The sequence below is a fragment of the Carettochelys insculpta genome, chromosome 19 (genome assembly GCF_033958435.1).
Source record: "Carettochelys insculpta isolate YL-2023 chromosome 19, ASM3395843v1, whole genome shotgun sequence".
NCBI lineage: Eukaryota > Metazoa > Chordata > Testudines > Carettochelyidae > Carettochelys > Carettochelys insculpta.
In genome coordinates this window covers 2855490-2866600 of record NC_134155.1, presented here as the reverse complement: position 1 = coordinate 2866600, position 11111 = coordinate 2855490, and the positions used below count along the sequence as shown (strand labels likewise).

At 53.4% G+C, this 11111-nt stretch overlaps 1 protein-coding gene across 1 annotated transcript; it reads right to left on the bottom strand.

The window, feature by feature from the left end:
* Positions 1–2521: 2521 nt before the first annotated feature.
* On the bottom strand, positions 2522–9749 carry ERAL1 (Era like 12S mitochondrial rRNA chaperone 1). The gene is made up of 11 exons (XM_075013852.1): positions 9630–9749; positions 9015–9176; positions 8546–8673; positions 8366–8443; positions 8148–8194; positions 7692–7753; positions 7136–7248; positions 6546–6947; positions 5076–5225; positions 4764–4844; positions 2522–2969 (listed from the first exon to the last, which is right to left on the bottom strand). Exons 1-11 carry the CDS (start codon positions 9694–9696, stop codon positions 2847–2849), a joined length of 1413 nt encoding a protein of 470 aa, XP_074869953.1. The 5' UTR covers positions 9697–9749; the 3' UTR covers positions 2522–2846.
* Between the last annotated feature and the right edge of the window lie 1362 nt (positions 9750–11111).

Genomic DNA, 11111 nt, shown 5'->3' with positions numbered 1-11111 from the left:
ACAGCACTTCAAAATTGCTGCGGATGGCTGCCACACGGCTCGTCCAGACAGGGCTCCTTTTTGAAAGGACCTCACCAACTAGCTGCTGACAGGAATAAGGGGATTTCAAAGTTCCTGGGGTCCTTTCGAAAAGGAGCCCCATCTGGACGAGCCTCACGGCAGCAAGACACATCAATTTTGAAGTGCCATGGCCACTGACATGCTAAGGACGCGCTGAATATGTATTTCAGTGCCTCATTAGTGATCTTCAAAATGGCTATTTGCATGGCCATTTCGAAGATTTGGGCTAGTGTAGACATATCCCGTAGGACTAAGGTTTCAACAGTCACCCAGCTACATCTGGACAACGAAAGACAATACAAACAGACGATGAGGTCAGGATCACCACTGGCTTCTTTTACCCAGCAGATTATGCTCCTGGATTTCTTCTCCATGTAGGCCCCTGGACAGAGGAGGACCCAGGATGGACCATCAGAGCATCTAACTGGCTTTTAATTCCCGCTGGCAATAAAATGAGGTCCCTGCTCAAGCAGTCATTTCTCCTCCCCTTTCCGGCAGTGAAACAACATGGCTAGTACCTGGGATCTGCCTCAGTCTGACTAAAAGCAGGACACTTGCATGTACTATCTTCCTTCCCAGCTCAGCTCAGCTCACCTTTCAGTAGCCCTGGAGTGTTCACAGCCACTCCTGAAGGCAACACTTTGCAGGGAAGAAAGACAGGTATGTGAGCTTTGAGGATTCAGAAACCATCCCTTTGTGGACTGCTGACACACAAAGGTCAGTCTCAACCTGCCACAATGCACATTTCAGTGACAATCCCAGGCTGAAGATTGGTGCCTGTGCAGCTGGTCTTGAGGACTGGAGATGGGGGCAAATTAAAAAGCAATGCAAAACGGAAATACTTTCTGAGTATCCAAACTAGCCTCGCTCACTGGCTGGCTGACTCAGTGAGACTGTGCTTAGGGCCTGCTCAGTCTTAAACGTGCGGCACTAACTCATTAATGAGGCTTGGCAATTAGATTAATTAGGGATCCTCAGCCAATCACTTCCCCTATGAAGGCACTGCTAGCCTTTGAGGGAAAGAGAAAGTGCTGTCGTTCCAGGGCACAGATATTTTAGTTCTTCCTGATTTTGGGAAGGCAGCAAGGGTCACCCAGGCACTGGGGCTAGTTACATCTCTTGTTTTGCCGTGAAAGTGAGGCAAATTGCTGGTGGGCTCTTAGTATTAAGCTACCGAATATTCAGCTGATAGTGCAAACTCCTGAGGCCATGGTGAGCGGAGCACAGCTAGAACCCCAGGGGGCAATGCCAACAGGACAAGGGCCTACAGGAGCAGAGGAAGCCTGTACATCTGCCCACTTTCCACCCCATGCAAATGTGCTCTAAGTGCTGCTTCTAAGGATCAGGCAGCTCCTTGAGCCACACTTCCCTTCCCCCAGCCTCCTGCAGCAGCCCCTCGGGTGCACAGAGTTTCACAGTCAGACAGCAGCTCACTCACGCCCCAACCTCCGTTCTGGAATCCCCTGGCACTCAGCTCACTCACAACAGCACGTGCAGCATGTCCTGTCCTTCCCACAGCCTTCTGGCAAGCGGGAGAAAGGGACAAGAGGGGAGAGAAAACAAGACCACAAAAATGCTTGCAAGGGAGGAAAGAAGAATTGAGAGGCCATGCTGGTAATTGCACAGGGGATGGAGGGAAGGCAGACAGCGGCCCTGCACCAGTACTGCCGGTGCACTCTAGCTGGTAACCACTGCCGTTAGTCAACATGTCCCTCCGACAGTGACCAACAGAGAGTCCCTCAATACCCACCTGCTAGCCCAGCTAAGCTGAAAAGGAAGGTGTGCCCGATTCGCACCCCCTGCTCCACCCCCATCAGCAAACATCAGGCCCCATTCCCATGATCCCTCATTCACTCGTCTCCCACAGCCTGCCAAGGACGCGACCGGCAGACAGCAGGACGTGCTGCAATCGCAAGGCTGTGCACCGAGGACAGGAGCCTGGGGGGACACACCGGCTATCCCACAGCCCTCTTTGCCAGAAGACTGTTCCTTTGAACTTTAAAGGGCTCACATTTACAAAGCCACGTTCAGGCCAGAGGAGCCCAAAGCACTCTGCAGGCAGCCACCACATCACTCACACAGCCTAACGCTAGCTCAGTCTGCAGTTCTGCTAGAACCCTGGTCAGTGACGTACGCGCTCGCCTGAGGGAACCTGGCCCATGACTTCTTCACAGCGGGCAGCAAGACAGGGCACTAGGAGGACAAGTGCTCCTGTTGCTCGTGCCCAGGAGGTGCAATGCAAGCGCATGCACCTGGGCATGCACACAGGCCACCTCTCTGAGCCCTTTGGAAATGACCCCAGCCTTAGAGATTCGATTTTCACTCTTGCCTCCTCCCTGCTAATCCTCCCCCCATTCTGCCACCGCACAATCGTCATTTGCAGCACGAGACCCAGCCAGGGCTGCTGGCTTTTGGCAGTACGGAGAGTGGGCAAGGAGCCCGAAGGAAGCAAAAGCCAAGAAACTGTACAGTAGATAGCTCTGTATGGCAACACAAACTGTGTGCATGGCTGGTTCCCAGCATCCCATTGGGCGGGTCAGGGTCTGAAGATTTCACCACATTCCAGCACTAAACTCACTGTAGTTCAGACCCCCCACAGAACATGCTACTTTGGTTTACTCAGGATCCATGCCTGGGCTGGGGACGGTCGGGACTGCAGGAGTCTCATTGCCCTGATATTGCCAGAGGGCCTCAGCCCACCAGAAAGGGGCGTCTGTGTTCTTCAGGACTTTCACTGTGTCACCAGCGCTCAGACAGGAAGAGCTGCTAACAACTAAATCAGCCACTCATTTCTTCAGCTTCACAAAGAGCTTCAAGCGGATGTCACACAGGAAGACGTTCATTAGCTCCTCCCCGGCCTCCTGGGCAATCCTGCTGATCACCTGGCCTCCCGTACCAATCACCATCTTCTGTACCGTGATCAGAGAGACAAAAGGTTATCATAGTCACCTCCCTCAACACGGGCAGAGCTAACTGCAGGGAGTGGCAACCCTAGAGAGCAACATGGTGACTGGGGAAGTGTTTCACAAGCTTTCTGATGCCAGGGACTGGCTTGCTGCCTTCCCTGAACCGTGTCAGGGAGATCTCAGGGACTGGAGCCAGTCCACAGACCAATCACTGAGAAACACTGTCTTGGGCATTTCTGAAACCTAACCGCTGGGTATCTTTCAGCACAGAACACTGCAGGCTCTTGCCCTGTATTGCAGAGAAACTGAAAAGCCAGCTGCCTGGCACCGAGAGGCCTGTACCCTCTACCTCAGATAGAAAGAGCATGGTCTGTGCCAAAGGGGAGGGAAGCACCTTGAGTGATTGACTGGCTAACTCATGGTTTCCCCAACCGGGGGGTGGCACAAGGCAACACAGCCCCGCCCCCATCATTCCTACCACCTGAAGAAAGAGCCGGCCTTTGCTCCCAGCTCTCAGCCCCTGCCATTTTATGTGGGTGACCTGGTGCAGCCGATATGAAAAGCACGTAGCCTGTGGAGACCCACGTTGAGCTAGCTGCCTCCTGCAAAGATGAGTGTGGTGGGTTGGGTGAGGGAGGAGGAGGGGATTAGATGAGAGGTTGGGGGTGCCTGGCTCGGGTGAGGGGGCTGGTGGCGCCTGGTTTTGTGAGATGGAAGGGGCTCAGGCAGGCAGCTCACAGGGCTCGGGAGGGCAGCCAGCCAGCTTGTGGAACTTGCCGTGCGTGGGCAGCTGCCCCTGGCACTGCAGGGTTCAGGCAGCTTAGGCTGGCAGCTGGTTTGGGCAGTGTGGGCTTTGGGTGGCTCAGGCTGGTGGGTGGGCAGCTAACCCCAGCAACGCAGAGATTGGGTGGCACGGGCTGGCAGGCAGGTGGCTGGCCCCAGCAACGTGGGGCCCAGGATGGCAGGTGGGCAACTGGCCCTAGCAGCGTGGGGCTTGGGTGGCCGGCTCAGGCAGCTGGACTGCGACTGGTGGGCAGGCAACTGGTCCCAGCAGGGCAGGGCTAAGGCAGCCGGCACATGGGTAGGTGACTGGCCCCGGTGGCACAGGGCTCAGGCAGGCATCTCTGGCAACGCAGGTCTCCGGTGGGCAGGTGGCTGTCATGGTCAACTCTGGTGGCCCACAAGGAGCCAAAAAAAAATACTTGTGCTTGTTTTTAATTTTAAATAAAATGTTTATATCAAGTTTGTGTGGTTACTCTACATTACCAATTGAAGTTTTTAAAAAATGGGGTTGGATGATGGTAAAGAAGAGGTGGGGGGGCCTGAGGGTTTCTCAAAAACAAAAGCGGGGTGTGATGCCGAAAAGTTGGGGAACCGCTGGGCTAACTCATCAGGCAAGGCCAGCTGGCTCTGAACCCTCATATGCGTCGCCAGAAGGTGAGGAGGGTGCGGAGTAGGCTCTGCTCTGACATGTGCCATCTGGGATATAATGGGAGCTCTGGCCTCACCCTTTTTCTTACCACAGGGCTATAGCTATTTCATGCACTTTCCGCTGCGTCTGACCAGCAATGCACAGCCCAACAGCACGGTCTGCACTGCAAGCCTGGCGCAGGGTGCATTAGTGTACAACAGAGAGGCAACTAAGAATCAGGCTGTCTAGTATGCTCAGTACAATGTACTGAACTCTGGGTGCATGAAGGATCCTCCTGCCGCACTCAGGCTGCACAACCCTCCTCTCTCAGGCAGCCTGGCCTCCCCCAGTCAGCTGCGAACAAACAGGTTCTCAGGAGCACTCACCAAATGGGTCTCCTTTTGCACCAGCAGGTTCTGCAGGATGAAGAGTTCCCCGCTCGGCCCTTCCTCCCACATCACCGTCTCCTGCAACATTGGAGCACAAACCCAAACGCTCAGCAAAGCCCTGGATCCCAGCTCCCGCTATTCACAGCTGCCTCTCCCTCCCCTGGCCAAGGACACACACACAGGAGGCTCCAGGTGGGCCTACTTCCCAGTGATGGACCTGGGAACAAGGTGTCCTCCCACAGGCCCTCCAATGTTAAACCCAAAGCAGAGAGCGTTGTGCCCCATAATACGGGCGTGAGCTGCTCCTACCTGAAGCACTGTGTAGGGCACTTCCTGTGGCAGATACTCTAACAGCTTCCCCCTAATTATATTATCACAGATCTCCTGGGGGGACTGGCTTGTCAAAACCTTGCTGTGGTACTCCCACCGGCCTGGCTTGGCTTGCAACAGGAGGTACTTCTGTGAAAACAAAGAACGGGGCAGTTACCGAGGACTCGGTCTCCAGTAAAAGTCCTATGGGGGACATAAATCTGAGGCAGCAGTCCTACGAAGTTTGACGTGGGACAGCTCCCTTGGTCAGATGGTACCCCATCACCAGCCTATCAGGGACTCCTCAGGCTCCAGCTGAAAGGCCAGGAAAGGAGAACAGGTCAGACAAAGAGAGGTTGGCTATTTCCTCATAGGACGCAAGGCTCAGTGTAACAAAGTTACCTAGTAAACAGAGAGAAAGGCCAAAGTTACCTAGTAACAGAGAGAAAGCCGTGCTAATCTATATACTAATCAAAACAAAAAAGCAGTAAAGTAGCACTTTAAAGACTAGCAAAATAGTTTATTAGGTGATGAGCTTTCGTGGGACAGACCCGCTTCTTCAGACCATAGCCAGACCAGAACAGACTCAATATTTAAGGCACAGAGAACCAAAAACAGTAATCAAGGTTGACAAATCAGAAAAAAAAAGATCAAGGTGAGCACATCAGAGAGTAGAGGGGTGGGGGGGGGGAAGGAGGAGTCAAGAACTGGATTAAGCCAAGTATGCAAAAGAGCCCCTATAATGACCCAGAAAATTTGCATGCTGGTTCAGACCACGTGTTAATGGGTCGAATTCAAATATAAGAGAGTTCAGCTGCCTCTCTTTCCAAAGTAGTGTGAGAATTCCTCTTCAGTAAGACGCAAACTCTTAAGTCATTAACAGAATGGCCCACTCCATTAAAATGTCTTAGACAAAGAGTTAGTGGGCACAAAACAGAAAACACTCCTTATACTGATCCACAAACTGGTCAGCCGACAATTTCATGGAGTGGGCCATTCTGTTAATGACTTAAGAGTCTGCATCTGACTGAAAAGGAATTTTCACACTACTTTGGAAAGAGAGGCTGCTGAACTCTCTCTTATATTCAAATTTGACACATTAACACGTGGTCTGAACCAGCATGTGAATTTTCTGGGTCAGTATGGGGCTCTTTTGCATACTTGGCTTAATCTAATTCTTGACTCCTCCTCCTCCTCCCCCCACCCCCTCTGCTCTCTGATTCGCTCACCTTAATTTTTTTTTTCTGATTTGTCAACCTTGATTACTGTTTTTGGTTCTCTGTGCCTTAAATATTGAGTCTGTTCTGGTATGGCTATAGTCTGAAGAAGTGGGTCTGTCCCACAAAAGCTCACCTAATAAATTATTTTGTTAGTCTTTAAAGTGCTACTTTACTGCTTTTTTGTTTTGAAAGTTACCTAGGGTGAGGCACAACTCACAAGGTATAATGGGACTACTTCAGTATAACTTACCTTTAGGGTGTCCACTTCCCCTCCATTGATAGCTGCTAGCATGAAGATCTCCTGGAAGAGGGGCCAGCCTTTCCTATTCTTTAAGTCTCTAGAAACCTGTCCATTCACAGTTTGCGCTTTCTCTGTACCTCCCAACATATGATCAGAGTTTGATGCCCTTGTGTTACAACAGGTATTGGAGTCAGAGCCCCTTTGGATTTCACTGGCATCCTGAAAACAACCAGACTCTTTGGATATATTGTCCGCCGCATATGCCTGGGTGCTTTGAATGGGATTTTTTTTGGTGGAGTCTAAATGTGTCTTAGACACAGATTTCACTTTCAGTTTCTTTCCATTTACGACTCCCTCTGTGAGCTCAGTGACCATGTCCAGCAGAATAGCCTTTCTCTTCAGCAGATCCACCTGAAATAGATTGATCAGAAGTTTGTCCCAGAAGGAACTGGGAAGTTTCAAAAAGATTGCTCTCTTCTGTGGCTTTTGCCAAGAAAACAGTTTACCCTCCCACAGAGGTGGAAAGGAAAGAAGCTCTGCATGCAATGTCCAATTGTAACTCAACGTATAAAACCAGAGGAGTTGGATCCTCTGTTTACCTTGTTCATGACCAGGATACTGGGAACATGTGGGAACTGAGAAAGACACTGCAGCACCTCGGGTCTCAGACGGTTCTGGGTCCTGTGCTCTGACACATCCACCAAAACTACAACTGCCAACAGAGAGAGACATTTGAAACCGTTCTCAAACAACAGCCTTTACCTGTCCTTCAGCTTACAGCCTCTGTTCATCTCACCACCCTTCTTACTCCCTCACCGCGACGTGTATGTTTGAGTCAGAGTGTTGAGGTTCCTAGTATGACAAAATAATGCACTTTGACACATCTTCACTGCTATACAAACCAATCCTCAACAGCCCAGCACAGTCGAATCACGTACACCAGTACAGCACTTGAAGAGGCAGCACACAATACCTTTCCCCGAGATAATACATGGAAAATTCCCCTCCACTCTACTCCCCACATACCCAGGAACTACCATTGCTGCTTCCCTCAGTATATGGGCACTCAGATACCATGGCAGTGGGGCCCATATAGGTACCCATCACACACAGATCAGCATTTGTCTTGATATAGTATGACAATTAGGTTCCCACCTAAGTCTGCATGTTCCATGCTTTTCCATGGGTCATGTATCAGGGAGGCATCCAGATTATGCCTGGAAGACAAATCCACATTATGGAACTACACATGCATATGATCATAAACTGCCTCCTTTGCCACCCTGTGGCAGCACCGAAGAATTTCCTTTTAATACCCAGCTACTACAGTGTCGCCTTTCAGTCTACATCGTCTCCTAGAGAGAGTGCATTGCCCAGCACGATGGGATCTCAACAGAGACCGTGGACTCTACATGCCACTGTAATACTGGTAATTGTGAGGTGGTTCAGAGACAAGAGCTGCATTCGAAGACCCTCACGTTCGATGAAAAACATCCCCCCAAGGAAGCACCTTTCATTTTGCTCAATGAGCTCCTACAGTAGCGCTCATGTTCTGGTCCCCTCAAACCTCGCCTAGTTGGATGTACCATCTACCCACACTGAAGGAGATACCTTTTGGCTTTCATGGGGCTGATGAGGCCAGGTGTGTCCAGAATGACCTAGAAAGAGAAAGCCAAACCAATAAGGATCTTCCTGTAATTACTGAGCGGAAGCTAAAACTCTTGTTTGTGCAAGTACAGAAGATTGCAGGGCATAAGCCAAATGGAATTCATCGTCTGGGGAAAAATGACTATTGCTGAGAGTTACCTTATAACATATGGGATACCTACTATCTGAGTGTCCTTTTCTGTGATGACCCCATAGGCCTTGCAACGTGTGGTGTGCACCTTCTTAGATACTGGAAAAACCTGTAAGAAACAAGTCAAAGGAGTACAACTCCCAGGAAATGCTGAGAAAAATCTGCAGCCTGGCTCTCACATGCTGCAGGGACTGAGGCATAACAGCTTTACCTTTCTGCCCAAGAGTTTATTAGAGAGAGTCGATTTCCCAGCATTTGGGGCCCCAATGATGGCAACTCTCAGAATCTTGGCATTCTCTGGCTCATCTGTCTGGTGCACCAATAAGTTATCTTGTTCAGCTGCAGAGAGAGAGAGCAACAAGGTGTTCGAGCACAGTAAGAACACTATGATTACACCCGACTGTGCACACATAGTGGATTGGTTCATCAGACACTAGAAAGGCATCATTGCAGAAGCCATAGTATTAAGGGGCTAATGAGGTTAATGTTGAGACCCTACAAGAATGCACAGCCTTTAATTCTCACCTTGTTGGACACCCAGCTATTTACAACTGCCTGGACATTTTTCTTTCCAAGGCTGTTTTCCAAATTGCCACAGTGCCCTCTTTAGAGGCAGCCTCTGTGATGGTTGTTCACCACCACCCTAAAAAAAAAAAAATCAGGCAGGTAAAGGAGTTTACCTTTGTTGTAAGACACTGGTGGTGGATGCTGCCCCAGTACACACACTGTCTTCTCTCTGGAAATTCCTAGGATGGTTTCCAGGGCAGAACTGTTTCCATAAAAGCAAGCAGGGAACACATTGACCCGCTGGGCTCTGTTCTCCAGGAAACATGCACTACTGACTGAAAAAACAACAGAGCAACACCCACTTCAACCTGCTGCATGCTGGACCAAAAACATGATGAGGAATTCTAAGCCAGCCAGCCTCAAACCAGTGCTAAGAAATTAGAACTATTTTACCCAAGTGGGTCCCTCAATCCTACCAACAGCTCAGGGCTCTTTCAGGGTCGCAGTCGGGATGGCAATGGCAAGGCCACAGCCCGGCCCTACCCTACCCCCAAGCCCCCACAGCCCCATCACCGGCCCCCCTCCCCCAGGCCCCCAGAACCCCGCTCCCGGCTCCCCCTCCCCCAGGTCCCCAGAGCCCCGCCGCCGGGTCCCCCCCAGGACCCCCAGAGCCCCGCTCCCGGCTCCCCCTGCCCCAGGCCCCCAGAGCCCCGCCGCCGGGTCCCCCCCAGGACCCCCAGAACCCCGCCGCCGGCCCCCCCGGTCCCGCTCCCCCCAGACTCCCCCACCTGCGCGGGCCCGGCCCGAGCTCCCCGCCCGCAGCGCCCAGCGCAGGGCCCGGCCCACGGCGGCCATGACACCCGCGGGCCTCAGCAGCTGCCCCGCACTGCGGGCGCCGCCATCTTTCCCTGGCGCGAGGCATTGTGGGAACAGCCGCGACGGGGCCGCCCATTGGCTGGGGAGCGCGGAGGGGCGGGGCACAGGTACGGCCGGGCCGGGGCGCCCCCTGCCGGACCAGAGCGGCGACTGCGGTGGATCCCTCCGCCGGACCCTGCACCCACGTGGGGCTCCCGGTCACCCCCTGGACCCCCCCGGACCCCCCGGCGGGCACCCCTGGGTGCTCCCCCCAGAACCCCGGCACATCCCCCAGGCAGACACTCTCCCCAGGGCTCCCGGGTACCCCCCGCACTCTCCCTGCCCCCCGGGCCCTCTGCACACCCTGGACCCCTCAACCCCCCCGACCCTTGCACCTTCCCAGGCCCCCTGCAGCCCCCTGGCGCAGCCCTGCACTCCCCTGGGCTCCTGCACCCCCAGGCTCCCCACCTGTGCCCTCTGATCTCCCCCATCTCTGCGCCTGCAGCCCCCAGACACGGGCGATACCTGGACTTCCCCCCACTGCCGCTCCCACGCACCCCACTGCTGAGCTGCACTTCCACTGCACTAGCCCTTGGCTGCCCTTGCATCACCCACCTCCCTGCTGCTCCCACTCCCCCACACCCCACTTCTGCCCTGCAGGGCCCTACGCTCGCTCAGTGCTCCCTGTCACCTTGGCGTTATTTACTCCACCCCAACAGTTTGCTCAGCACCACCCAGAAGAGTAGAGGCCCAGGGCCCCTGCCACGCCTGCGACAGATTCCACTGGCAGGGGTAGGCAGGGCAGGGCACCATCCCATAGGAGCCAACCACCTTTCCTTCCTGGGAGGACTGGCCTGCTCTGAAGGCAGAGCCCCATCCGAGGGGTTTGGTCACCTCTCACACCAGAATCCTGCTCAGCTGCACAGCCCCCATCTGCTCCTCCTAGCTGGGTAGAGACCAAGGCCCAAACTGGGGAGTGAGGGGCCCACAACCCTGGCAGGAGGGGACCCTGCCAGGCCACCTGGGGCAGTACAGTAAAGAAGGAGGTGGCCAGGAAGGAACATGGGGCTGAATGGCTGGAGCAGGAGCCTCAGCAGAGGGGTCTGCTAAGGGGTTTTCCTATAACTCCCCCACTGAGCAGCTGAACCCTGGGCCTGACTTGCTGGTTCTCATGGGCGGCTTGCAGTCAGCATTGGGCTGACAGAGATCTGCTGGGTGTAGGCACCAGGAGAGAGGGCCAGGGCTCTTTCCAGCCCAGGAGGGGGAACTTGCTGCCCTCTTGTCTCGCAAAGGCCAGAGACTTAATTGAAACCCTGGGCCTGGCCTAGGGAAGGCTGTTTTCTAGGATCACACAAACGGGAAAGACATCCAGACATCCAAGCAAACAGCTTTATTTCTCCTCAGTTGGCAGATGT

Excerpts from the sequence above, each read along its gene's own strand:
- ERAL1 (XM_075013852.1), bottom strand. The coding sequence starts at position 9,696 with ATGGCCGCCGTGGGCCGGGCCCTGCGCTGGGCGCTGCGGGCGGGGAGC. Across the intron at positions 8,674-9,014 it reads ACCAGTGTCTTACAACAAAG|CTGAACAAGATAACTTATTG; the intron begins GTAAACTCCTTT and ends CTCTCTCTGCAG. Across the intron at positions 5,226-6,545 it reads GGGAAGTGGACACCCTAAAG|AAGTACCTCCTGTTGCAAGC; the intron begins GTAAGTTATACT and ends TTGTTTTCACAG.